Source organism: Tyto alba, unplaced genomic scaffold (genome assembly GCF_018691265.1).
Source record: "Tyto alba isolate M040663 unplaced genomic scaffold, T.alba_DEE_v4.0 Super-Scaffold_41, whole genome shotgun sequence".
NCBI classification, from domain to species: domain Eukaryota; kingdom Metazoa; phylum Chordata; class Aves; order Strigiformes; family Tytonidae; genus Tyto; species Tyto alba.
The window spans coordinates 9,848,094-9,871,711 of NW_024881317.1; the positions used below are offsets into that span (position 1 = coordinate 9,848,094).

At 48.3% G+C, this 23,618-nt stretch overlaps 2 protein-coding genes across 5 annotated transcripts in view; both read left to right on the top strand.

Annotated features, from left to right (window-relative positions):
• Positions 1-583: 583 nt before the first annotated feature.
• The window catches only part of LOC104363626 (cell migration inducing hyaluronidase 2), a 57,681-nt gene continuing 34,646 nt past the window's right edge, over positions 584-23,618 (top strand). The window contains exons 1-16 of one of the 3 annotated variants that reach the window (XM_042803815.1): positions 584-732; positions 827-943; positions 3,154-3,681; positions 8,140-8,280; positions 8,438-8,999; positions 9,401-9,570; positions 9,882-10,070; positions 10,408-10,577; positions 11,399-11,608; positions 15,389-15,594; positions 17,202-17,271; positions 17,896-18,024; positions 19,035-19,120; positions 20,462-20,593; positions 20,714-20,749; positions 21,593-21,745. In XM_042803815.1, the coding sequence (XP_042659749.1) occupies positions 708-732; positions 827-943; positions 3,154-3,681; positions 8,140-8,280; positions 8,438-8,999; positions 9,401-9,570; positions 9,882-10,070; positions 10,408-10,577; positions 11,399-11,608; positions 15,389-15,594; positions 17,202-17,271; positions 17,896-18,024; positions 19,035-19,120; positions 20,462-20,593; positions 20,714-20,749; positions 21,593-21,745 (2,924 nt within the window). In that variant the 5' untranslated portion in view covers positions 584-707. The remainder of the gene's footprint in view (positions 733-826; positions 944-3,153; positions 3,682-8,139; positions 8,281-8,437; positions 9,000-9,400; positions 9,571-9,881; positions 10,071-10,407; positions 10,578-11,398; positions 11,609-15,388; positions 15,595-17,201; positions 17,272-17,895; positions 18,025-19,034; positions 19,121-20,461; positions 20,594-20,713; positions 20,750-21,592; positions 21,746-23,618) is intronic. The other 2 variants (XM_042803816.1, XM_042803817.1) reach the window with 2 other exon arrangements.
• LOC104363625 (cell migration inducing hyaluronidase 1) overlaps positions 4,164-23,618 on the top strand; it is a 117,549-nt gene continuing 98,094 nt past the window's right edge. For both annotated transcript variants that reach the window (XM_042803818.1, XM_042803819.1), the window contains exon 1: positions 4,164-7,570. The gene's annotated coding sequence lies outside the window, so the exon portion shown is untranslated. The remainder of the gene's footprint in view (positions 7,571-23,618) is intronic.

Genomic DNA, 23,618 nt, shown 5'->3' on the forward strand with positions numbered 1-23,618 from the left:
CTGGTCCTTACAGCAGGAGGGTGAGCCCTATTCCTTTGACACTTTGCCTCTGGCAGCATCTGCTTATGAAGCTGGGTTCCTGCAGTAACCAAACTAATTTTGCAGAAAGTTAGGGTAAGGTGCCTGCTGCCTTCACAAAAAAAAAAAAAAAAAAGCGTCCCAAGAACCACCCCTACACCTTCAGCATGTCAATTGTAAATTGTCTTCTGGTTCTTGTAAAGGTAAACGTGCTTTCTTCTGACTTTCTTTACACCTCAGAGCTGTGGGGCAGGCTCGGAGCAGGCAGCGTGTAGCTTTCTAAAGTAAAACGGGGTTTGCTGTAGCTCTGGCGGGGAGCGGGCGATTTCTGGGCTGGGCTGCTCGGTCCCCTGGGCTTGTGGGTTTACCTGAGGGCCTCTGAGCACAAAAGGTGTGTTCGCCCTTCTGCGCTGCGTGGGACGTGGCTGCAAGTTTTTCCACTCGGCAGAGCCCAGCGCATCTCTGCTCCCCCCCCTGCGCCGCGGGGCAGCGCCGGTCAGTGCCGGCTGGCGGCAGCTCTCCACATAACCGAGCCCTTGTGTCCAGGTCGGGGGGGAAAAAAAAAAAAAAATCCTTCCAGCCGCAGCCCGGGCAGCCTCCCAGCCCGCCGAGGGGAGCTGGGCGCGCAGCGGGGCCGGGCCGCGCTCCGCCGGGGCTCCCGGGCAGGGCCGGGCCGGCAGCCGGGGGCGATGCCGCTGCGCCGGGCTCAACCAGGTGAGGGGCCGCCTCGGGCTGGGGGGAGGTGGGGCGGGGGTGGGGTGTGTTGGGGGGGGCTGTGCGGGGCCAACCCCTCTGTCTTGTGTTGCAGGTCCCCCCCGCGCCGGGCGGGCCGCCCCGAGGAGCCCCACGGCCGCCCGGCTGCTCCCGCTGGTGCTGGTGGTGCTGGTGGGCGCCCAGTCCGGGGCGCAGGCGGCGAGCGCCAAGAGTCAGTAGCGACACGGCTACGGGGACGGTCTCCCCGCGAGTGGGGGAGTGGGCAGTGCTGGCGGGGGGAGGGGGGGGGGGGAGGCGGTGCCCCTCGGTGCGCGACGCCCGCCCGCCGCTATTTATAAATCTCTATCGCCGGGGAGGCGGCGGGGCCGGGAGAGGAGACGGAGCGCGGCTGCCAGGGCCAACCCTTCCTTTTATCTGGAGGAAAAATCGGAAGGGAAACACACCTTTGGCTTCCACTTTGACTTTAAGACACAGATAGCTGCCATGACTTGACTGTGGCTTTGGAGATGACTGCATGCAGTGGGCCCTTCATTTATTTTCTCCTTTAGTTCCTCGGGCCTTCTCTAGTTTAAGGGCTGCCTTTGAAGACAAGACATTGATCCAAAGCTTTCTTTATTCTAAGTAACGTTTTACACAGCAATTTATTCTGGGAAGCTCGCAGACCTACTTAAAGATTTAACATTGCTTACATTTCAAGTCACTCCACTGCAGCTGTGCCATTAGGTGCACTTAGGGACGCCTTGGGTCTGCCCCAAAGCTCTTTCCCTTTGGCTCAGACCTGCACCAGTCGGATGGCAGCAGTGTGTGCAGTGCTCCTCTGCGTGGACTGTGCACCCCCCAACACATCTGTGCAGGACGAGGAGGTCGTAGTATGGACCCCATATTTTTGGGGTCCTCCTGGAGCTGGGTCCTCCTTCCTATCTCCTTGTTCCTCCTGGGGATCTCAGATGTGCAGTTTGCTCCCCTCTGTCAGCCCACCAGTAAACTTGTGGAAGAGCTCATTAATCTCTTAGTGGTCTTACGAATAGGGTTCTTGCAGAGGCTATTGATTGCTCTGCATGAAAAATGCAGTAAAGATGCAAAATGCTGCTTTTGCTATGACATATTCCGGAGTTACCCGCTGCCATCTAGTCCTAGCAGTCATATTTTGCAGTTTCTAAGTAACAGTGTTATATTTCAAGGGTGTGCTACAGCCATAAATGTGTGTTTTTATATGTCAGATTCCAACATATAGCAGAACACTGAACTGATACGATTACAATGCACAAGCAATCCCCTGGACCGTAAGTCAAAACTACTTGAAGATGATAGCCTTAATCTAGAATCAAATTAAAAAAAAACCATACCTGAATCTTCTCAAACATGCTGGACTGGGATCCACCTCTAGGAAATAGAAGAACATTCTTAAAAATCTTGTTTTCTGGTTAGAAATGAAAAAGAAGGCTGCAGGCACATTCCAGGGCTCCCAGGACATGACCTCTAGCCTTTAGCAGTATGCTGTGATGCTAAAGCATTAACTATTTCAAACACTTTTGGCAACATGCAATTAAGTTTTGGGTTCCTTGTCCCTTCTAATTATTAGAGCTTTCTTATGTGTTTGCAGCCCTACTTATCATGAAGTCCCAGCCTACTTATGTTGCATTTAGTCGTTTTATTGATCAATTCTCAGAGTGTAAATTGAACCTTCAGGCTTAGCCTGGATGAAGGAGAGCTGGGTAGGGGCACTACCTTAGAAGCAAATTTAAGCTCCAGAGCCTTGATCCTCCCACAACTGTACCTTCTTGTCCGCAGGATGAAGCTACTGTGGCCTTCAAGCAGGAGCAGCTGCACCCTGGTGCACCAGGCTAATGGCTTTAATCAGCAGGCAGAGATCACCTAGAAAGCATAACTGAGCCTTTCATTTAAACCCCACCTATATACACTGGAAACCTAGAGGCTGTCCTGGGTCTAGACCCAAACTGCAAATGGCCCAGTGGAGCTGTAAAACTTCCTTTCCTATGAAAAAGGCTTTTATAGTCTTTAATAGGAATCATTATTTTTCTTAATGTTTTTCAGAAAATTTATACGTAATAGTACATACTCTTAGTGTTTGGGTTTTGTTTTTGGTTTTTTTTTTTTTTTTAGGAATCTGTGTGCTCTGAAGTGTATGTATAAATAACAAAACTAGTTTTCATGAGCATTAACACTAGTTTAAATTTTAAAATGACAAATAATCATTATTACATTATAGTACCTAAACCCCTTTGTATTGCAAATCTATTGATTTGGCCTGTCAAAACATTCAGTAAGTTTGTCAGAGTAATGTAGCAATCTCCACTGTATCTGGGGCTACAGCAGAACATTGATAAATGCATATATATATATATATATATATTTAAACAAACAAACCTACTGGGATTCTTTGCTGTTTATGTTTATTAGGTTTTACTGTATTTACAATTATTTCAGAACATAGCCTGAATCCCAACAGTTCTTTGTGGGATATGGATTATGAAAGACTGTTGCGCAGTAAGAAAAGCTTTCCTGGGACCGTGGGCTCGTACAAACCCGCCAGCCTGTTCAGGAGCAGCGCTCTCCTGAGTCACCACGGAAGGAGAAGTTTGCTAAGTCAGAACCTGGGCCAGAAACCACAAGAAAAGCAGTTGTCCTGTGACGTGCTCCTTAAACTTTCCAGATATATTTTAATGGATACCTTTGGACCTAGCTTGGCCTGGAATCTCTTTCGGTTTTATAACTGTGATCGAGAAGTCAACCTGCCCAAAATTCATGTCAGTCCTCTTAAGGTGGCCCAGCACAAGGTGAAGCCGTTCTCGCTAGGAAGGGTGCTTCGGCTCCTCAGGAATATGGGAGTGTTGTCTGAAGCTCAGCAGTCCAAGGCCTTCTCTCTGCTCAAGAAGCAAATGCTAAAACGAAGGAAAGCACCGTTAAAGCCCAGAGCGGAACAAAGTGGTAGGTAGATAAGGAGGAGATGTTGTTTCGGTATCTCAGATGCATTTTGGTGCTGGCTGAATGAAGGCGTGGGGCCGGGCCCCGTGCTGCCAGGGCAAGGGGTGGACATCACGGGGTGCGTGGCGGTTTTGTGTGGTGCCAGGAGCCGGCGCCCGGCGTTCCGGCGGGGCTCGGGGTGCTCGGCCCCGGGCAGGAGGGGGGCGGTGAGGGGCAGGAGGGGGGCAGGAGGGGGGCGGTGAGGGGCAGGAGGGGGGGCGGTGAGGGGCAGGAGGGGGGCGGTCGCGGCAGCTGGGCCGTTACAGCCTGTGGGAGTCGGCGCGGGCATTGCCCCCCACGGCGCGGGGCTCTGAGGGCAGCGTCGGGGCCGCCCGGCCGGCGCCTCCCGCAAAAACGTAAAAAATGAATTAACGGTGGGGGGAAAAAAAAAGCGGGGGGGGGGGGGGGCGGCAGGATTACAGGAAATGCGGCTGGGAGGTAGAACAAAATAATAACAACGGTGATACGTGCCAGCACGGCGCAGGGGCTACCGAGCCGCGGGCAGGTTGGCCCAGAGCGGGGGGGGCGGGCAGCGGCTGTGCAAGGGCGCCCCCGCGCGGCCGGCCGCGGCACCGCAGGGGCAGGGCGCGCCCCGCCGCTCGCGGCCCGCTCCCCCCCACACACACCCACCCGTGGGCCCGGACACGGGGCCGCTCCGGGCCCCGCACAGCCCGAGCTGTGCCGTGGTGCCTCCGGCCGCCTGCTCCGTGGGAACGGGGCGTTGCTCGCGGGATGCTGACTCCGCTTCGCCTTCCTTTCTCTGAGGAAGGAAACGGGAAACCGTCCCGCGAGGGAGGGTGCCCGGGAAAACCACTCACAGAGGAACCGGCCTCTGCGCTGGTGTGCGAGATCTGTATCTGCGGGATGAGGTGTTTGTGCTCTGGGAGCCAGTTCACCCTCCTCTGACTCATTTACAGCAGCTTTGGTTTCTTGCCGTTGCCTTAAAATGAAACTTCGCCAGTCATCGGTATTTGTTGCTGAATGTTGTGGCCACGTTTGCAGGGCGAGCGTTCGGTTGTTGCGGCACGCGGAGACACGGGAGGGTCGAGGTTGCCTCATACTTCGTAGCCCGTTACAGAAAATGACCCATTTTTGTTTGGTAGAAAAGTAAACTTTTGTTTATAACCAACACTAACACTCAAAAGAAGGTTTGAGTTGGTTATTTTTGCGAGGGAGAGTTACACCAGCCGTGTGCTTGAGGCAGTGAGTGTTAGTCACAATTTCCCACTTGCAGGTGTGACGATGTTTGGGAATGTTCTTGTGCTGCGGATGCATCCTGGAAGTGAGTGCCGTGGTGTGAGCTGCACACCGGGGCTGCTGCAAAACGAAAATCGTCTTGAAAATTGGAATTTGGGAAAGACCAAAAACAGCCTAGCTTCTGAGCACCAGATTATGGATAGCAATAGGCATTTCTGTGTTTTTATTAAGAGAGACAGGAATCTTTAGAAAAACAGGATGATACGTCCAGTCTTATTTACTCTGAAAGTTTCTTCCTCAGGTCACTGAAAACTCAATACGGGGGGTTATAGGAGGGGAGGGAGGGAATGGCACTGAAATAATTCACCTGGAAGTAGTTCTTTCAGGAAAAGAATCAGATTGTTGTATTTCTGTGGATTTTGAGGCTGCAGAGGGAAAACAGCTTTGAAGGATTTAAACAGTGTTTGCACCTTAATAATTTTGGTTTCTTGTTCAAGAAAAGTCCCATGTAAACAGGAGTGACTTTGGCTTTGCTGATCATTTCATGAGGCCTTCACAAAGTTTAGTGCTGACCAAAGCCTGCACTACATTTTTTTCCACTATTACTATGTTAGATCCTTGTTGCATTTTATTTATATTACAAGTCTGTGAAATCTTTTGCACAGAGTAAATATTTTAAATAAAGATGTATGAGATTTCTAGGGCCCCAGCAGGTGTAAAAGAAAGGGTCAAGTCCTCTTCTACCTCAAAGTTTGCCCATCTAGAACTGTTGAATTCAGAGATTTCGGTGTGTTTTAAGGCAAAATACTCCCATTTGTCTTTTTTTACCTGAAGCTTCCACCAGTAGATAAATCTTTCTCCAAAAAATTTGAGCACAGCCTCCTATATGTCTGATAACAGCTCTGCTTTCCCATGGCCTGCATTCATATATGTCATATTCAGATAAGAAGGAGGCACAACACTGACTAATGCTGCTTTTTTGGAAAGAAAATGACAAAAGCTATTTGAGACAGGAATAGAAGTGCCAGCACTAAATGATAGATGAACAGCCAGTAGCAAAGGTGGCAGCTCTAAAGTTTCCCTGTATTTATGGAATATTGAAATGACGGAGTGTTATCTGGATTTGTTTCTCTGGGCTGGATGCTTATCTTCAGATTCAGCAATTCTCTGGGTCCCAGGACAGGGTACAAGCAAGCGGACGGGTTTTGTTTAGCACAAGTGAGTATTGCTCCCTCTCTAGAGCTGTTGCCTTCGAGCGTGGGCCATGGCCGTGCCCCTCACCCACCCCCCTGCTTCCAGTCTGTTCCCGTATTTTGTCTGACAGCACTTGCTCCTTATTAACATGACTATAGCCTCTTTGTGCCCTCTGTCAGAAGAAATCCTGCACCAGAATAAATTTCAGAGGTGACAGATTGGAACGGTTTGACCAGAGGATGGCACACAAATGTCTCTGAGATTGGCAACACCTGTGGCTTTGCACCTTTTTGGCTTTGGCCCTGGGCAGTAGCAGCAGCTGGCACTGTTGCCTGCTGCTTCTGGTTCATCCTCCCTGGATGTTGGGCTCTGGAGTGGAGATGAGGGGTTATGTGTAGACTCGGGAAGGGAGATGGCAGAGGCCACAGTAAGCAGTTATCTGTCTTTATGTGTCACCTGGAAGCTCGGTTATGCTGTATTTTCCAGCCTATAAAAAGATGTGATATTCTGGTTCATGGAAAGCAAACCAGTGTGTGATGGTCCTTCTGTAGGCAGTGCCATGTCCACTGAGACTGGCATCCAGACGGGAACCTGCAAAAGCCAGGTACACCATCCCAGGCCATAGGGGTAAAAGCACACAGGTTTCTTTGAGGCTGTGTCAGTCAGAGCACCTTCGAAGGCTGTTCCTCTCTCATTGCAGGTTCTGACTACAGGTTGATCTGGCAGGCGATAGGAGGTAAAGTGGCAGATAGCCCTCTGCTCACCCGCTGTCAGGGGAACTTTTGCAGCCCCTGGGTTACAGCATTCTCTGTAGATCTGCCAGAGGCAGGACAGCACAGGGCCAAACACCCCCGCGGGAAGGTGCTGCAGGGGCCACCTGCCTCCCAAAATGGGCCAAAGCATGCCAAGCCCCGGTGACCACATCGGGGTCTGGGGGTTGAAGTGCTTCAGCCCCCTGCTCTTCTTGGGGAGGCAGCCGGCCCCGCAACTGCACATTTGGCGTGGGGCTTTTGAAGCCCAGCCGGCTGCTCTGCGGGTCTGCACAGAGCCCCCCCGGGCTGAGCCTCGCCCCCCCCACTCCCCATGACCCTGGGGAGGCCGGTGGGGGAACCCGCACCCCCCAGGGCCTCGGAGCCAGGGAAGAGCTTTGCGTGAGGGCAGCGGGGCTCCCCCCAGCCCCGGGCATCTGGGCGCCGGTCGCAGATATACGTCCAGGCTGGAGGGATCGTCCCCGGCTGGGAGGAGCCAGCGGCTCCGCTGCTGTAAACAGTGCGGGCACCGCCAGCGGTTGGAAGATGGATATAAATAGGGAGGCGGAGGGGAGGCAGCCGGAGCGGAGGAGCGGGAGCTGCCTGCGCCTGCCCGCCCCTGCCCCTGCCGCCTGCAGCCGGGGTGCCCAGCAGCCCGGGTCGGGAGCTCCCGAGAGGCGACGTACAAAGTTTGCGGCTCGGCGCCGCCGGGGGTAGGTAAGCGGTCCGTGCAAGCCTAAGTTTGAAACCCGCCGGTGCTTCTCGTCGATCTGCCGCTGGGGTTTTTTCCTCGCCGGCTCTCTGTTCGTACTGCTGTTGTGGTTGCCTCGCCGCCTCCGGGGTTGTGTGGAGCCGGGGAGGAGGGCGGGGGGGATTGCTGTTTTCGGTCTGGCTACGTTAAGTGGAAAAAAACAAAACAAAAAAAAAAAAAAAAACAAAAAACCAACAAAACCCCCAAAAGAAACAACAACAAAACACATCGAAAGCAAAACGTGCCTTTGCGCCGGCCCCGTGCACAGCCGCGGCGAAGGAGCCGGCGCGGCGCACGTGTTGCGGGGGGGCTGCCCCGGCCCCGCGGGGAGCCCCGGGGAGCCCCGGCTCCTCCCGCCTTTCGCGCCGAACCCGGAGCCGGTCCCGGTCCCGGCGCCGCCGCGGGACGCGTCGGGGAGCAGCGAGCGGCGGCAGCGCACCAGGTCGGTACCGCGCCCCTCCGCGCCCTTCCTTCCGCGCCCCTCCGCGCCCTGCCGCCGCCGCTGCCGCCGCCTCCTCCTCTCTCTTGCAGGGCCCTGCCCGGAGGCCGCCCCGCACCTCGCCCCGTGGCGACCCGGCTCCGACACCCGCCGCGCCGCCGTGGTGGGCCGGGGGGCGGCCCTGCGCCTCGAGAGCTCCGCTGCCTTCCACTCCCTCGTCATCCGCGACGGAGGTAAAAGCGGCGCCGCCCACCCCGTCGGGGCCGCCGGTTGCTCCCGGAGGCCGGGGGGGGTGGGCCGGCTGCACCTGCCGCACCTGCCGGCGGACGGCACCTCCCGCCCCCCCCCGGTGCGCGCCCCCAAGCCCGCCCCTCTCCCCTCGCCCCCCAGGGAGGCTGGTGTTCGCCGACCGCCCCCACGGGCCGCCCATCACCCTGCGGGCCCGCTACATCCTCATCCGCGACGGCGGGGAGCTGCACATCGGCTCGGAGCGCTGCCCCTACGGCTCGCGGGCCACCATCTCGCTGTACGGGCGAGCCACCGAGGGGGCGGCCGTGGAGGGCTTCGGGCAGAAGTTCCTGGGCGTGGGGCGCGGCGGCGTCCTGGAGCTGCACGGCCGGCGGCCCCGCTCCTGGACCCTCCTGGACAAAACGCTGCACCCCGGCGGGCTCCGCCACGGCCCCTACTCCTCTGAGAAGCGGTGGGGCAGCCGCGGGCTCAACCTCCGCATCCTGGACGCCGGCACGGCGCGGGTGCTGGCGGCGGGCCGCTTCGACACCCACCTGCGGCCCGGCGAGGGCCGGCGGCTGCGCGCCTTCCTGGCCCGCCAGCCGCGCGGCGGGGTGGTGGCGGCTGCCGTGGGGGACTCGGCCGCCCGCAGCCTCACGCCGGAGACGCGGGCGCTGCTGCGGGACCGCCTGGGCAGCAGGTTCATCGCCCGCCTGGGCTACAGGTGAGGCGGGCGGCGGGGCCGGGGGCGGGGGGGGCCGGGGCCGCGGAGCCACCATGGACAGCTCCGCGCCGGGGCCGCCGCGCTGCCGCGCCCGCCCGCGGCTCGCCCCGGGGGGGGGGGGGGGGGGGGGGAAGGATGGGATCGCCCCGGGGTGGGGGGTCACCCGGGGGAGGGGGGAATCGGATCGCCTCGACGGCGGGGTGCGCCCGGGGAGGGGATCGGGTCGCCCCGGGAATGGGGGGGGGGATCGCCTCGACGGCGGGGTGCGCCCGGGGAGGGGGAAGGGCGGGATGGAGGGAGGGGAGAGCTGCCGCGCTGCGCCCTCCGCTCCTGCCCTCCGTCTTTGGCGGGGTGGAGGGTCCGGGCTGTCGCTCGCTTTGCTCCTTCCCGGTCTCCTTCAGGCAGCCCTGGGCGCTGGTGGGCATCCTCGGAGGGGATCAGCTTTCCACAGCGGAAGATAAACGGGAGTATCACGGGAATGGAACAACGGGGTTAGCCGTAGCCCAAAGAGATTTCCTCACCTACGATGGCACCCAGTTTACTGTTACTGCTTTCAGTGGATGGATAAAAGGTTTAACCTTCCCTGACAATTGTCTTGTGTTGCTTTGCTCTGATTTTTCTGCCTGCTAGGAGTCTGAACAGTGGAATGATAATAATACCATAGTTCTTTGCTTGCATGGACAGTGACCAAACTAACGGCAGTACTCTCACAAAGTAATACTTTAGATGCCTACAAAGGGACGACAATTGACGTATTTGATGGCTAGAGCATTTCTATTGCACGCAATTATCTAGATAAAAATTGAACTGCTATGTTCTTTGGCTAATTGCATGTTTCTGTCGCATGCAACTGTAAAAATAATTGATTGCTTCATTTTTCAGGGGTGCCTCATAATGGTTTTAAAGTTGAAGTGTCCAAAGGAATAATTCTTCATTTGGTGGATGATGTTTCAAGTTGGTTACCTGGTGACCGGATTGTTGTTGCTAGTACAGATTATTCAATGCATCAGGCTGAAGAGTTCAATCTCGTTCCTTGCCCTGAATGTAAAAGTAATCAAGTGAAAATTGATGGTATGAAATAGTTTTATCATGCTACTCATTTGTGGTAAACGTTTACATTGTCTTGTTTTTATGTTCTACATTTACTTGTATTTTTAGCTACTTTTTGCCCCATAAATACATAGGTACACATGAGAGCTGAAGGCCTCGATATTGTAGTGGGACTTGAAAGACTGACCAGAGGCAGCAGTCCTTTGCAGAAGCCAGGGAAAGTGCTGATCTATACTAGCAACTGGGCACATCCCCACACTTGGTGGTTGCTTAAATGAAAAGTGTGCACTTGCTTAGAGCAATGTGATAATGAAGATGCTGTGCTGACCCTGAGTGAAAAGGTTTCTGATTTTCACAGGCAGCCCACTTTATCTTCACATTGGAGAAGTCATAGATGGCGTCGATATGAGGGCAGAGGTTGGTCTTCTGACTAGAAATATACTTATTCAAGGAGAAATGGAAGACTCCTGTTATGGACAAAATCAATGCCAGTTTTTCTCTTTTGATACATTTGGAGGACATATTAAAGTGAGTCATTTTTCATGCGTATGCCTGTAGGTGGTTTCAGATAGTTCCTTGCCTGGTTTGTAAGCAAGTGATATAACGCATGAAACTACCATTGCATCTGGGGGGAAAAGTATACTGGTCTATGAAGAAGGGAAAAGTTTGTTAGCCTGTTTTTCAAACCTGGACTTGCAATGAGTCTGTGCTATTTTCTTCACTGTCTATGAGAAAACGTACCCTTCTTCAAGCTGGAGGGGATTCTTCAGTGGCATCGCTGTCAGTAGGGTCAACGTGAAGTTAGTTTATGAGATGTCACTGAAGAAATGGTGATCCCTGAAGAGCAAACCTGCTCCCTTGATGGCTCAGAGAAGTTCTGGGTCTCACCGTATCGTGCTTTGCCTCCTCTTTGTTGTCCCATGTGTTCTTGGTGGCTGTTGCAGGGGCTCGCTGTAAAATTGTTCCTCTACCAGGTGGTGGGAACAGGGGGAGCTGTGCAGGTCTGGCCTAACATCACAGAGATGAAGTTGCCAGGAAATAGAGCCTGGTGATAAATGCTACCCCTTTATGCGGGAGGCAGGAGTACCTTGCCCATCGCCCCGTCACACACTGCCCGTGCCCCTTGGCAGCCCCGTGCCCGTAGCTCTGCGGCCGCCGGCACGCTGCTCTGCCGGCACCGCGCTGCTGGGGGTCAGAGCGGGGAGCTGACCTCTCCTCCGGGGTCAGGCCCTGCTTCACTCTACGCACACATTGCCTAATGAGAGGGGAAAAAGAAGAAGAAAAAGTTTTTTCTTTTTGCATGTGTTTATATTGTAATGCCTTATGTGGATCTACATTTGTCTCAACAGATCCTAAGGAATTTTAGCTCTGTTCACATGTCAGGAGTGGAATTAAAAAACATGGGGCAGCAAATCCTCGGCAGTTACCCAGTGCATTTTCACCTGGCTGAAGATGTGGATGAGAGAGGAGGATACAAACGCCCAACGTACCTTGATAACCTGGCTATCCACCACTGCTTCTCTAGGTGTGTTGCCATACATGGAACTCATGGCCTTCTGGTAGGAGACCTATTTTATTAGTATCAAGTTAATTTCTTTGCTTAGGTACTGCTAAACAGTAAGAGCCATTTGTGATGCAAAGAGAAATCAGAATATTGAAACAAGGCATCTTTTCCCCAAGAAATGTCCCGACTTCTTGTCACTTCATTTGACTGGTGTTCAGGTTAGGACTGTTGCTCTGGTAGTGCAGCCCTTTGAAATGAATTTCAGGTTCTTTGTATTGCCTAATTAATATTATTAAAGGTGCGATCAGATGTAATGAAATCTTTGCCATGGTTATTCTGAAGTTTGTGATAACAGGAACTTTCATTTAAAATGAAAGCAGTGGGCTTTAAATGGACCTGACTGAAGTGATGGACCGTTAGTTTGCAAAGGAGATAAAAAAGACAGGGGTTGTTCAAGTCAGGGCAATGTGAAATATATCCAAAAATATTCACATGACAAAGGGAATGAAATATGAGAGGGACAGACCCAAATGCTGCTTCAGTGCCAGAAAAGCCCTCAGGAACTTGGCTCTGACCTAGAACTTCACAAGGGCATTGTGGAGAGGAACTTAAAAAAACCCACAAAAAGCCATACATGTCCCAACTGGAAAAGACAGATTCTTGCTTCAGTCCCGACACGTCCAGTTGCTGTGTGCTCTGCAGGACCCTGAACGGTGTTTCGGTGTCTGTGGGCATTTCCTCATTCACCAGACGTGTGATCAGGCAGAGACACTCCCTGAGCTATCCATGACCTCCTGTGTTTTTCCTGACAATTTTTTCTCAACCCTGGACGTAAAGCTGTGTAAGATGTGACATAGATGCACTCGGGTGGGACCCTTGTGTGAAAGGGTTCCCCTGAAAGGGTGTATTCACAAAAATGCGACGCTGAACTTGCACAACTGGGAGCACTTTTCATGTATCCTAAGGTGGATTTGTATTGTCCAGATCACTCTAATTCACTGTTTGCCTTCTCATATACGTGATTTGCTCTGGCTGTAGAGCCTGCTTCTGTGTACCCGTAGGTGGCAGGAGACTTGCCCAGTATGTGCAGATGTAGTTTAACTAACTTTCTGCTCCTGATGGTATTAAACCTCTGGAATTGAAGGAACATGCCTGGGATGAAAAATTAAGCCTTATGCTAATATTGGTCCCAAGAAGAATGGCGCATGCTCTTGCTCTTTATCAGAAGTGAGGTTTTCAAGGGTTTATCTGGATGTGTGGGATGCAGTGGTTGTGAAATCAAGAATCCCAGTGTGAGATCCAGCCCCCCTGCATGTGACCGCTGAGGGCTCTGAGTCCATGAATCACCAAATAGATTTTATAGTAAAGGTTAAATATGTGATTCTGTGGAAGAATTTTGTGGTTTCAGTATAGTAATTAAGATAAACAGTAATTAAAATGTTATAAAAAGCCTTGCTTTGAGATAAATCAGTTTGCAGTTTGAGAGAAGAGCATGTGTATCAGATCAAGGCAGTTAAATAACATAGATGGGTACCCGTTTTAGCATCACATTATGAAACTTCAGCGCATGAGGCAGAACAAACCAGACAGGTGGGTTTTCCCCACTCCTGCCTTGACGGTTTAGAGGATGTAATTTTAGAAGTGCGTTGCTGGAGCGCTGTGGTCTGTGCTTTGCCATGTACGGGTCACGCCGTGCTGTCTGTAGGGCCCTGCTCCCACCTGCTGCTCCCACTGCCGGGCTTGTGCCGCTCCGCAAGCCAGCGGCAGCGGCACACACAGCCCGGGGCACTGGCCACGGCTGCCACACGCCTCTCGCTGCCCTGGCACGCCTCGGGCGCGCACGGACGTCTGTGGTCTCTCACGTCTAACGTTGCAGCGCATAAAGGTCACTTACATTGTGTTGCTGAACTATATATAATTCAGCGTTTAGAGGCATCTTAATCATCTGGTGCTGGACACACCAGCGGGGCTGTAGCCTGTGTCGCGGATGGTGTTTCGTGCTGGCACGTACAGTAATATGCTGCTGTCGCAGTGCTGCAGGTGGGCTCGTTTCCAAGCCTGTAGTTTCTGTCTGTGATATGCCAGAATTGGTCAGTTATTGGGGTTTTGATCTAGTGGCACGGACCCTTGTCTTCCAGGGGAAATGTAAGTGATCTTTAAATGATGTTATTTCTGGTTAGAAGAATGATCAATAGAGTTTCGTGTATGTGAGTGTTCAGTGCTGCCACGTGATTCTGAAGCTGTGACTAATCATATTAATTAAAGCTAAAATCTAGTTTCAGATACAAGTCTGGTTTTTAATGCAGCTGTCTGAAGCACAGATTAGCCAAACTTCAGCTAAATTCAGAAGAATGAAACTGTACAACTGAAATAAATGCTGTTTAAAAAACAGTGAGTGGTTTTTTGTTACAGCGTCTTTCCAAAAATAGTCTTCCCTGGCCTTCTTAGCGCAGCTTCTGCTCATCGTTTGGAAGGGTAGAAGTAGCCAGGCTTACTGGTCTTAAAAGGTTGGCAAGGACACTTGCATTTTTATCTAAATCCATTTCCTATCTGTGTTGCCAGGAATCAGCTGGTAGGGACATGTTCAGCGTTGCTGCATGTAGGTTCTCTGTTACATTCCTTGTAGCTCACTCATAGCTACTGTACCTGCACGCAGGGTCTCAGTAGATTCCCAAAACTGTATCAATTAGGAGTTGGGTACCTGGTTGTGTTGCACCTTATTTTTAATTCTCTCTTGAACACCTCATTAGGGCTAAAACAAGAGCAGCAGATGACAAGTCTGAGGGGTGACTGCCAGGAAAACAATGAAATCCAGTAGAGATATACCTATGGGGACTATACTGTTTGTGACTCCAGATGTTATGTACAGTTGCAGCCCATTAAAGGGAAGTCACAGGATATGAATCTGAAATAGATTTGGTTAAAGTATCCCTCTGTATACAGAAATCTATAACCAAGTAGGTTAATATTAGTTAATCTTGCAGTCTTACACAGACATAACTCTGACGTCAGCAGGAATTTTGTATGCCTGAAAAGTGAATACATATGCTGACAGGGATCGTTTGAGTACAAAGTTAAGATTTCAGTAAGATTTAGTAACAAATAACTGGTATTTTAGCTACCCTGATTTTGTATTTACATTTAAAAGAAGGATTTCTGAATTTATCTTCATAAGACTGTACATCAAAGGAGGCTTGTGCAAAGTCCTCTTGGTCAATTTAGGGTTTAATGCCATATCCCTGTTCATGTCAATTAATATTAAATAGTCTGAAACAGTGAAATACTATTTCTGCCCAAGATGATCATTACAGGAGTGAAGTGGCCCTGCACCTTCTGAGAGTGGAGGAGGAAGAACAGAAACTGTGTTAATATAAATGAATTCGCATGGTGTATTTTAAAGAATTTATTTTATTTGAGAAGTGTTGCAGTTGTTAAAATTTCTGGATTAACAATCCTAACTTGTTGGTTTATCATGTGAGACACACTTATCTTTATGCAGATTCTTATTCCATGACACTGAATCAAATATTCTCAGACCTGAGGGCAGTTTTAAATCCAGTATTTTTTAATTTTCCTTCAATTACGCATGTGATCTTCATCAGAGTAATTTTAGTAGCAGTTTCTCTGTGTAAGGAGATCAGTCCCCGGTTGTGCAAACTGCATGTAGTTTGAGTTAGCTCCAGGACTGATGCCTGTGGAAGCACTGCTCGCTGTGCAGAGGGGTGGCAAAACCACTCCGTGAGTGTTTCGGGAATTTATTGGTAAGCTAAGCACATCAGCTGTAGTTCTTACTGCTGTTAGCATTGTGATCTGTGGTCTGTATAATCTTTTCCAGGTAAAAGACACCATTGGCTATGACACTCTGGGGCACTGTTTCTTCCTTGAGGACGGGACGGAGCAACGCAATACGTTTTATCACAACTTGGGTCTCCTCACAAGGTCGGGGACGATCTTGCCTTCGGATCGCAGTGAGGCAATGTGCCTTGCCATCCGCAGCCACGTCTATGGGAATTATGTTCCTGTGCCGAGCACTGACTGCATGTAAGTGCTCCAGGAGCTGTAGTCAGGTTTTGCACTTACGCTGTGCTTCATAGCTGGGTCCCAAAAGATGCTGTGGTGAAACTTTTGAAAGGTGCTATTTGATATTAAATGAAAAATCGTAGCCTTTTCTACTATTTCTCATTTTAAAATAATTTAGATAAGACTGTGTTTTGCTTGTCAAGATTCCTGTGAACACCTGCATGAATCCTAAGCAAGGAATATTTGCTGCTGGTTATTCCTGTGCCTGTTTCCTGAGAATCATAAATATGTTAGAGCACTTTGCTCATTTCTGAACCCCTTTCAAGTAGGGCGTTGAAGGCTCCATGAAATCTGTCTGATAAATGCAAGTTGCTTCAGCCCTGGTATAGGTTGGTAAAAATACCACTTATTACAACGGGAGTTTTTGTCTTTTTTTCACCAGGGCTGAATTGGGGCTGCAGCATCTACAATATATTGGTCCATAGTACATAAGTTCATGAATATCTGGAGTATATCAGGAGATTTAGCAAGAATGCTGAAATTAGCATCAACCGCAGCGAGCATCAGTTAGCAATAAACAATATCCCAGTATAGCTGACCAAAGTTAGCTTCTATTTTGGAGACCAGTGAGCTGTAACATGAGCACTCAGGGAACCCAGGTATTGGTCTGGCTAGTGTTTGCAAGCAAGAACACAGTTTGGCCAAGGATATTTGTATTTTCATGTTTTCTAGAAAAGAATGCAGTGGCCAAACTCTACTTATTTTAATTTGCATAAATAATCCAACTGAATTAATTACAGTCATTGTTGCTGAAATGCTAAGGTTGCTTGTGTGGTTAATACAGATTTGTTTTGCACCTATTTGGTGGTTCTGTTAATCCAAAGGAGTGTGGATTCTTGATTATGTAAGAGTTAAAGTGGATAAAACACTGATTGAGATCTTCTGCTTAGAATGATCAAATTAATTGGTGCGGTCATGAGGAAAGGTTTACAGTATTTTTACATGTGGTCTTTATTACTACAAAAGATGTTATCAAGTGAAGTAAGACAACAGATGACAATGTTTTCATAGCTATATGTGGCTTCTGTTTGTACCACTACCGATCTTTCCTCTGAAGCAAAAACTCCTTATTTGAACAAACATCAAAATAATATCTCCTTAATCTTCTGCTTAATGAGCCATTTGCAGCTCGCGATGACATTTGTTTTGTTTTTCACACAGAAGCTTCATAAATCCATAGAGAATCCTCTACCTCCTGCCATTGCCCCTGAAGTTCCAAAAAACAAACCAGAAGTTCACTTTGAGATATTTTCCAAAGCTGCTTAACTTTAAAAAAAAAAAAAAAAAAAAAAAGTAGTAATTTTTTTTTTTTTAAGCTGCATTTAACGGAGCATGGATTTTGTGTTAATGGTCTCATATAATTTACAATAGGTTCAGCATGTGGCTCCATAAATGAACATGTCTGACATTACTAGATGGTTTCTTTTCCTTAAAGAGTATCATTAAAAGGTTGTGTGGAGTTTTAAAGTCAATAGGAGAGTTGTGGCTCAAGTCCAGTGCAGTGCTATGAAAATGTATCCCTTCCTGTTTGGTAACTGCTTAGGATCATTTTGATTTTGATTTTTCAGGGCTGTCAGCACATTCTGGATTGCAAATCCAAACAACAACTTAATAGAGAATGCAGCAGCTGGTGCTCAGGTAAAATCATTTAATGGCAAGAGCTATGCTTTGCGTCCCGTTCCCATATATTCAACTCTTATTGATGTCATTAGCATGAGGGCAATGAAATTTTAGTAAGCCATCATAAAATTGGGATATGTATTTCTGCAGACTTTGTCTCTGTTAAGAACAAGTATTTGCCTACAGTTCTCACACTGATTTCTCTCACATGGTGTGTGATGTCTCTTAACAAATGTTGATTTTTATTAGTAGTTAATAGTTAAATGCTCAATAAAATTTTATGTTTGTATATATAAATATATACTCTTTCCTTGTTATTATCTCTGATATTTACTCAAATCATGTTTGTGTTTAATGTTCCAGTATAGAGAAGGCTATGTTTTCTAATAAACCACCTGAATTTCACCCACAATATATGCATTTTTAAAACCTATGTGGGTGTGCCCCAGGGACCTAGTGTGCATGTGAAAGGATAAGTTGGAAGGTGTAAGAGTATGGGCTGGTGTATGTCCCCTGGGACTCACATATTTGGTAGTCTCAGGTTAGAAATCTGGCCAGCATAATGAGAAACCCTAAGTCCCCAGGATAACCTGTATCATTAATTGTAGTGCCCTGTTTCTCAGACCTCCCTTTGTCTCCTAGGATGTCGGGATATGGTACATCTTCCACCGGGTTCCCACTGGACAGTCCGAGGGGCAATATCCAGAGGGACAGGCTGAACATACCCCCTTGGGAGTATTTTACAACAACAGAGTCCACTCCAATTTCAAGGCATGTGGATGATTTTTATATGTTTCTATCAATATAATGGGTTAGCATAGGGCTGACCACATGCTCAGAAATCATGGGTGTCTTACATTTTCATAAATGTTTTTTAACACTATATCAAGACACAATTAACTTTTGGGGGTGATGCTCTTTCTAATGATTAAAGAGCGAGCTGAACAGAATGGGGTCCCATTTCAGGCACTTCAGCTGGGTGCCTGTGTTAGAGGAGATGTGCCAAGGCCATGGGTACATCTACTACTACATGAGATTTAAGGAATGACAAGCAGGACACTGAACACTCCTGTTAGCCACAGTGGTGCAAGGATATAGGGAGATGAGCAAAAGTCATTTGGGCCAGGGCCTGCTCATCACCTTTGAAAAATGAAACCAAAAATTCAAGGGTAGTTCCAAGAAAAACACTTTCCCCCATACTTAATGTTGACATGAAAACATAACCTGTAAACTATAAAAAGCATTTTTAACTTATTTCTCAGGATTCTAGATGGAAATCAGTGCTGTTCTGTGTGCCTTATATATTTTACATCTTGGCCCATGACAGCTGCTGCTCCAGCCCAAAGCCTTTAAGTTGGCTGCAGCAGCTCATGTTCTCTTTTGACTGTCGGGGGACTTGTCACTCTTTATTTAAAGCCTTACTTCTTAACAGCACTCTTTTTCCAAAAAGTTATCAAGAGCTTGGCAGAGTCCCTTATTGCTTTCTGCGAGGGAGAGAGAGAGTGGGAGTTCAGTGCCTTGCCTTGGGTCAGAAGACAACCCAAGATGCTGATGCATAACACATGGCAGGGCAGGCTCTGTCCTGACTTCAGCGTGCTACATCCTGTGCTAATGTCATGCTGAGCTGTGCCAAGTGACACCGAAAGGGAGGAGAAAGCCCAGGCTGCAGGCGCTCGCTGTGCCTGCATGCCCTGGCTGCCCACGTTCATTGATAAAAATCCAGGCTGTTTGGTCTCTGTTGGGTGGTCTGTTAAAATAATTGGAGTCACGTGCGTTTTCAGGCTGGTTTGTTTATTGGAAAAGGAGTAAAGACAACAAGAGCCAACGCTGAAGATCCCCGGGAGTATCTCACTGTCGATAATGCCAGGTAAGCACATGCTGTATGGCTAAGTATTTTGGGTTAGTTGTAGTGCTTCTTGGCTTCTGCATTGCATTTAGCAGATCATTAATGCCTCATTATGGCTGGAGCATCTGAAAAAAAACACACAAGCAGAGGCAAATACTTCATAGCTATGTAGTGAATTGTTCGTGTTATTGTTGACCAAAAATGACACACGTGCACTTGGGGTTATGAGGACTAAGCAGTGAAGCACGTGAAAGGGGATCCAGATCCCATGAGTCCATTAGCGAGTTTGTAAACTCCACCATTTCTTATTAATTACCTAGAAGAACTTACATCTGAAAGATGACATAAGAGACTGCTGAGACTGATCTAGAATAAATGAGGAAAATAAAGTAGCTTCAGAGCTTTGTCAGCTGCTTTTAAATCTCTGAGCTTCCTTTTGCAGAGTGGAAGCAGGTAAATTAAGGCCATTTTCTCACTCACTGCAGTCCTATTGGGTCTATGTGAGGAGCTTGTGGCAGAAATCAGCCACTGCTCCTGGTCAAGTCCTGGCTTTTTTCCTCTATCTTACCCTATCAATGCCACATATGATGCTCCTGTATGGCTGAAAGAGTGACTTTTTGTCCCTTTGTGAGACTTCCCTGCCAGGGTCATCCCCTTGGGCACTGAGGAGACAAGTCCCTTAATATATCAGCTGGAAGAAGTAGGAGGTGAAGGTAGACTCAGAAAAAGCAATGTTGATTTTTTTTCAAACATGACATAAATCTCCCATCAGCAGCCAGTGTGGCAGGAAATAGCCTGCAAGTAATTGAGAAGTGCCCAGTTCCCAGGGCGAATTGTTTTTTCATATGACAGCTCCTCTTTCAGCAGAGACAGAAGCATATGGAGTTCTGGTCTGTACATGCAAGGAAAGCAGCTCCAATTAGTCTGTTATCTTTGCTGAATGAGATTCCTGAAAGTGCTTAATTGATTTTCTAGCATCAACCCAGGGATTCTCAATGGGCTTTGTAAGGACAATTAAAAAAGGACCCAAGTGACATGGGAAAAATATTTTCTATGTCTCTAAATCATACTGAATCAAATTAATGAGTAGCAATGGGCCCATTGGAGTCTAGTGAGAAATTGCTTGTTGATTTCACTGGGGCCAGAATTTTACCCTCACAAATGTTTCTTGTTTTTTGCTTTGTACCAAAGCACAGAAATGAAATCAAGCTAATAGCCTGATTCTGATACAGGACATATCACCTCTTTCGGCCCATCACAGCGATATTTGGAAGCCAAACAAGGTCTGCCAGGCACAACCTCCTCTGTCTGAGGTTGGTTCCTTTGTCTCCTGTGCCGTGTTAACTAAACTCCTTGCTTCAGGTTTCGCCCACATCAAGATGCTGATCCTGAAAAGCCACGAGTTCCTGCCGTGATTGATGGTCTTATTGCTTTTAAAAATAATGACCATGGGGCCTGGGCCAGGGGCGGCGACATTATTTTCCGCAACTCAGGGTAGGTTACTGTAATTATGTGTTATATCATTCCCCTCACAGCAGACATAAATAGGTCTGTAGGCCAAATTCACTGCAGACATTTCTCATCATTTACACCATTGTGTGTCTTCTGTTCCAGGTTTTCAGACAATGGAATTGGACTTACTCTGGCAAGGTAATTTCTTAAAATGGACCTTTTTCCCACTTTTTTCCCCAATGTAACAAGCACAAGAATGGATTATGAGCCACTCCCCTGGTAATTACTGTAAGACACGAGAAAACCTCACATTTCCCTCCCAGGCCACATCAAGCCTTCCCTGCACAGCCGTTAATACAAGGGGCAATTTAGCCTTTCATTCTGTTTGCCTCAGCACGTCTGGGGAATACACTGTAATTGCCGAATATTTCCTTTTGGACAGTAGATCCTGAACCAGTAGACTAAACATTTGGCTCTATGTTCAGGGAGACTTTTCTTCTGCTCTAGCCCAGTGGAGTAGCATTGCCCATAGCTCGTGTGCTGCCAGGGCAGGGTGTCTGGGATGGTCCCATGTGGTGGCACAACAGGTCTCCTGCCTCCTCTGCTGGTGTCTACCATGCTCCTGCAGCTCTCATCTCAACCCCTCCTGCAAAACACCTGCAAAAATAAGTAATATCCAAAGTGCACTGCAGGCAGTGAGAATCAGTGATATTTTGCTCTTGCTTCAGGGATGTAGTTAAAAATTTATAAAGCAACTCAGTATAGAACAATTATATATATATATATGTACACACACATATATATAGGTTAGAGGTGGTTTTACACAGACTAAGTTACCCGTATTACTGATGCCTGAGCACTAAGCTACATTGGTACTAACTTGCTGGTTTCTAAAGTTATTTTAAAGCGGGCTGTTATACCAGTGCATGCACTTTTTTTTTTCCAAATAAAGAAATTCTACTGTATCTGTGGTATAATTAAAAGTGCTAATTAATTAGTTGTGCTGTGCTACATAGTTACCTTGTGTTTCTTCGCTGGTAGTGATGGCACTTTCCCGACAGACGAAGGTTCCAGCCTGGAGGTTACACACTCCATTTTTGTGGGAGAAAGCAGCAACTTCGGCTCCCAGGGAGGCCAAAACAGCTACTGGGGAAAAGGGGCAAATGGAGAATACAGAACACTGCCCAGAAACAAGTAAGTTATTCTTCTGCCATTTCTTCTTGGTGTTAGCAAAGCTAGAAGAAAAGCATCAGGAATGAATGTGACTACTAACAAGTAATTTATACTGGGTGTTTAAATTATTGCACAGGCCAGACATAATAAGCATCCAAATAAACTCACTCTTCAGGCCAACAGCTTGAGAGCGTTCTCAGCTGAATGTGTTTGATTTAATTTTCTGCTTAATTTATTAGTCACTGGAGAATGGAGTAGAAAATCTGGAAGATACCAAGTGGCTTTTGTGTGGTGCTTCTGCAGCACAGCGTTGAGCTGATGGTGCAGCTCCCATGCACCATGCCACCATCCATCCAGCTGGCATAGCTGGGCAAACATGGCCAGTTTGTCAAAGGAGAAACCATTTTTCATTGTTGATTCTTACTTCTCTTTCAATAGCTGTATGTTATTTTCAATTTTGATAGCAGCATGGCCTCCTGTCTAGTAACTGTGGTGCCTACCCACATCCCCATAGCAAGATGTGCTTCCCCAAGCCTAAATTCTACCCTAATGTTTGTTTTTGGTGATGCTCACCAATTATTAAACGCTCTATGAGGAATATAAAATTAAGTAATAAGCAGTACTCAGCAGACATGCCACACACACAGCCCTGGCTATACACATCTCATCCATAAATGACACAGGAATGGGATCTGTGTAGGACAGAAAGAATAATCAGAGCTTTCCTCAGTTATTGTCAGTGTTGTTATTTTAATTGAAATTGCAAAAAAGCTCCTTTGAAATTCAAACAAGCTCTAATCATCTATGATATGGTTAGGCAATGTACTCTTGAAAAGGAGTATGCCAAAATGTCTGATATCTGTCCTTTCATTACACCATAGTGCAAAATGGGATATAAGGGTTGTACCAGACCCAACTACTGGGATAACAGGGCTGGAAAGTGAAGAAGAGTTATTTGGTCAATAAACACTGTTTGCACCTGGCGTTTTCAATTGGCAAAGCATTTCTGGATCTCAGGAGACAACCAGTAAGAAAAAGCACCAGTGCTGGGGGGGCGGAATCTGGGCCTTGGTGACCCCCAGGCTGGAGAGAGCCTGTGTGCCCATGTGCTCTCTGCTTTGTGGCCGTCATGTCTAAACAACTCTTTCCGGACTTGGTAGGTAGTGCCCTACCCTTCCATGCTGCTACTTCATTACATTCACACCATCTGTGAAGCTGATGCAGGCCACCCTTCAATCAAACACGGCTGGGACCAAGCAAAACTTAGTGCCTTCTCAAAACAAACCAGGGAAGGGGCAGGTTCTTACCTGTGATTCCAGTGTTGTCTCCTTTAACACTGATATCTTGACAACATGTCCATGGACCGATACTGCAGAAATCACTTTTCTATATGAAATGCTGTGGACTGGGTCCTAGGTATCTCCTGTGAAATGTAAGGAATGAAATGAAATGCTTGTAAGGAGAGGAGGAACTGTGCTGCACCAGTTGATAACTTACTTCCAAGGAGACACTTGCCTCCAGGAAGTCTGACAGATATAATTTTTTCAGTCATGCTTATGTTTTCCTGAGAAACTCATCTGCTTTGGAACAGGAAACCTGATGGAAATCCTGCCACACAGCCCTTTAGGTCTTTCCTCATGGTGATAAACTGGGTGGTTGGTGACAAGGCTCTTGAACTGCTTTACCCCAGCTTACAAGCCTTTGGCAAGCTTATGAGTCATTTTTTTTGGCACTTGAACCTTAGCTGTAGAGGATATTCAGCAGTTTCTTCTTTCATTAACTGTGTGATGAGTGTCCAGATCCCAGTTTTGGGAGAGGAAAGGTGGTTTAGCTACTTGTTAATGTCTTTCTGTGCCTTCAGGGGAAAACCCAGAGTTTGCCCAAGCTTTTAACA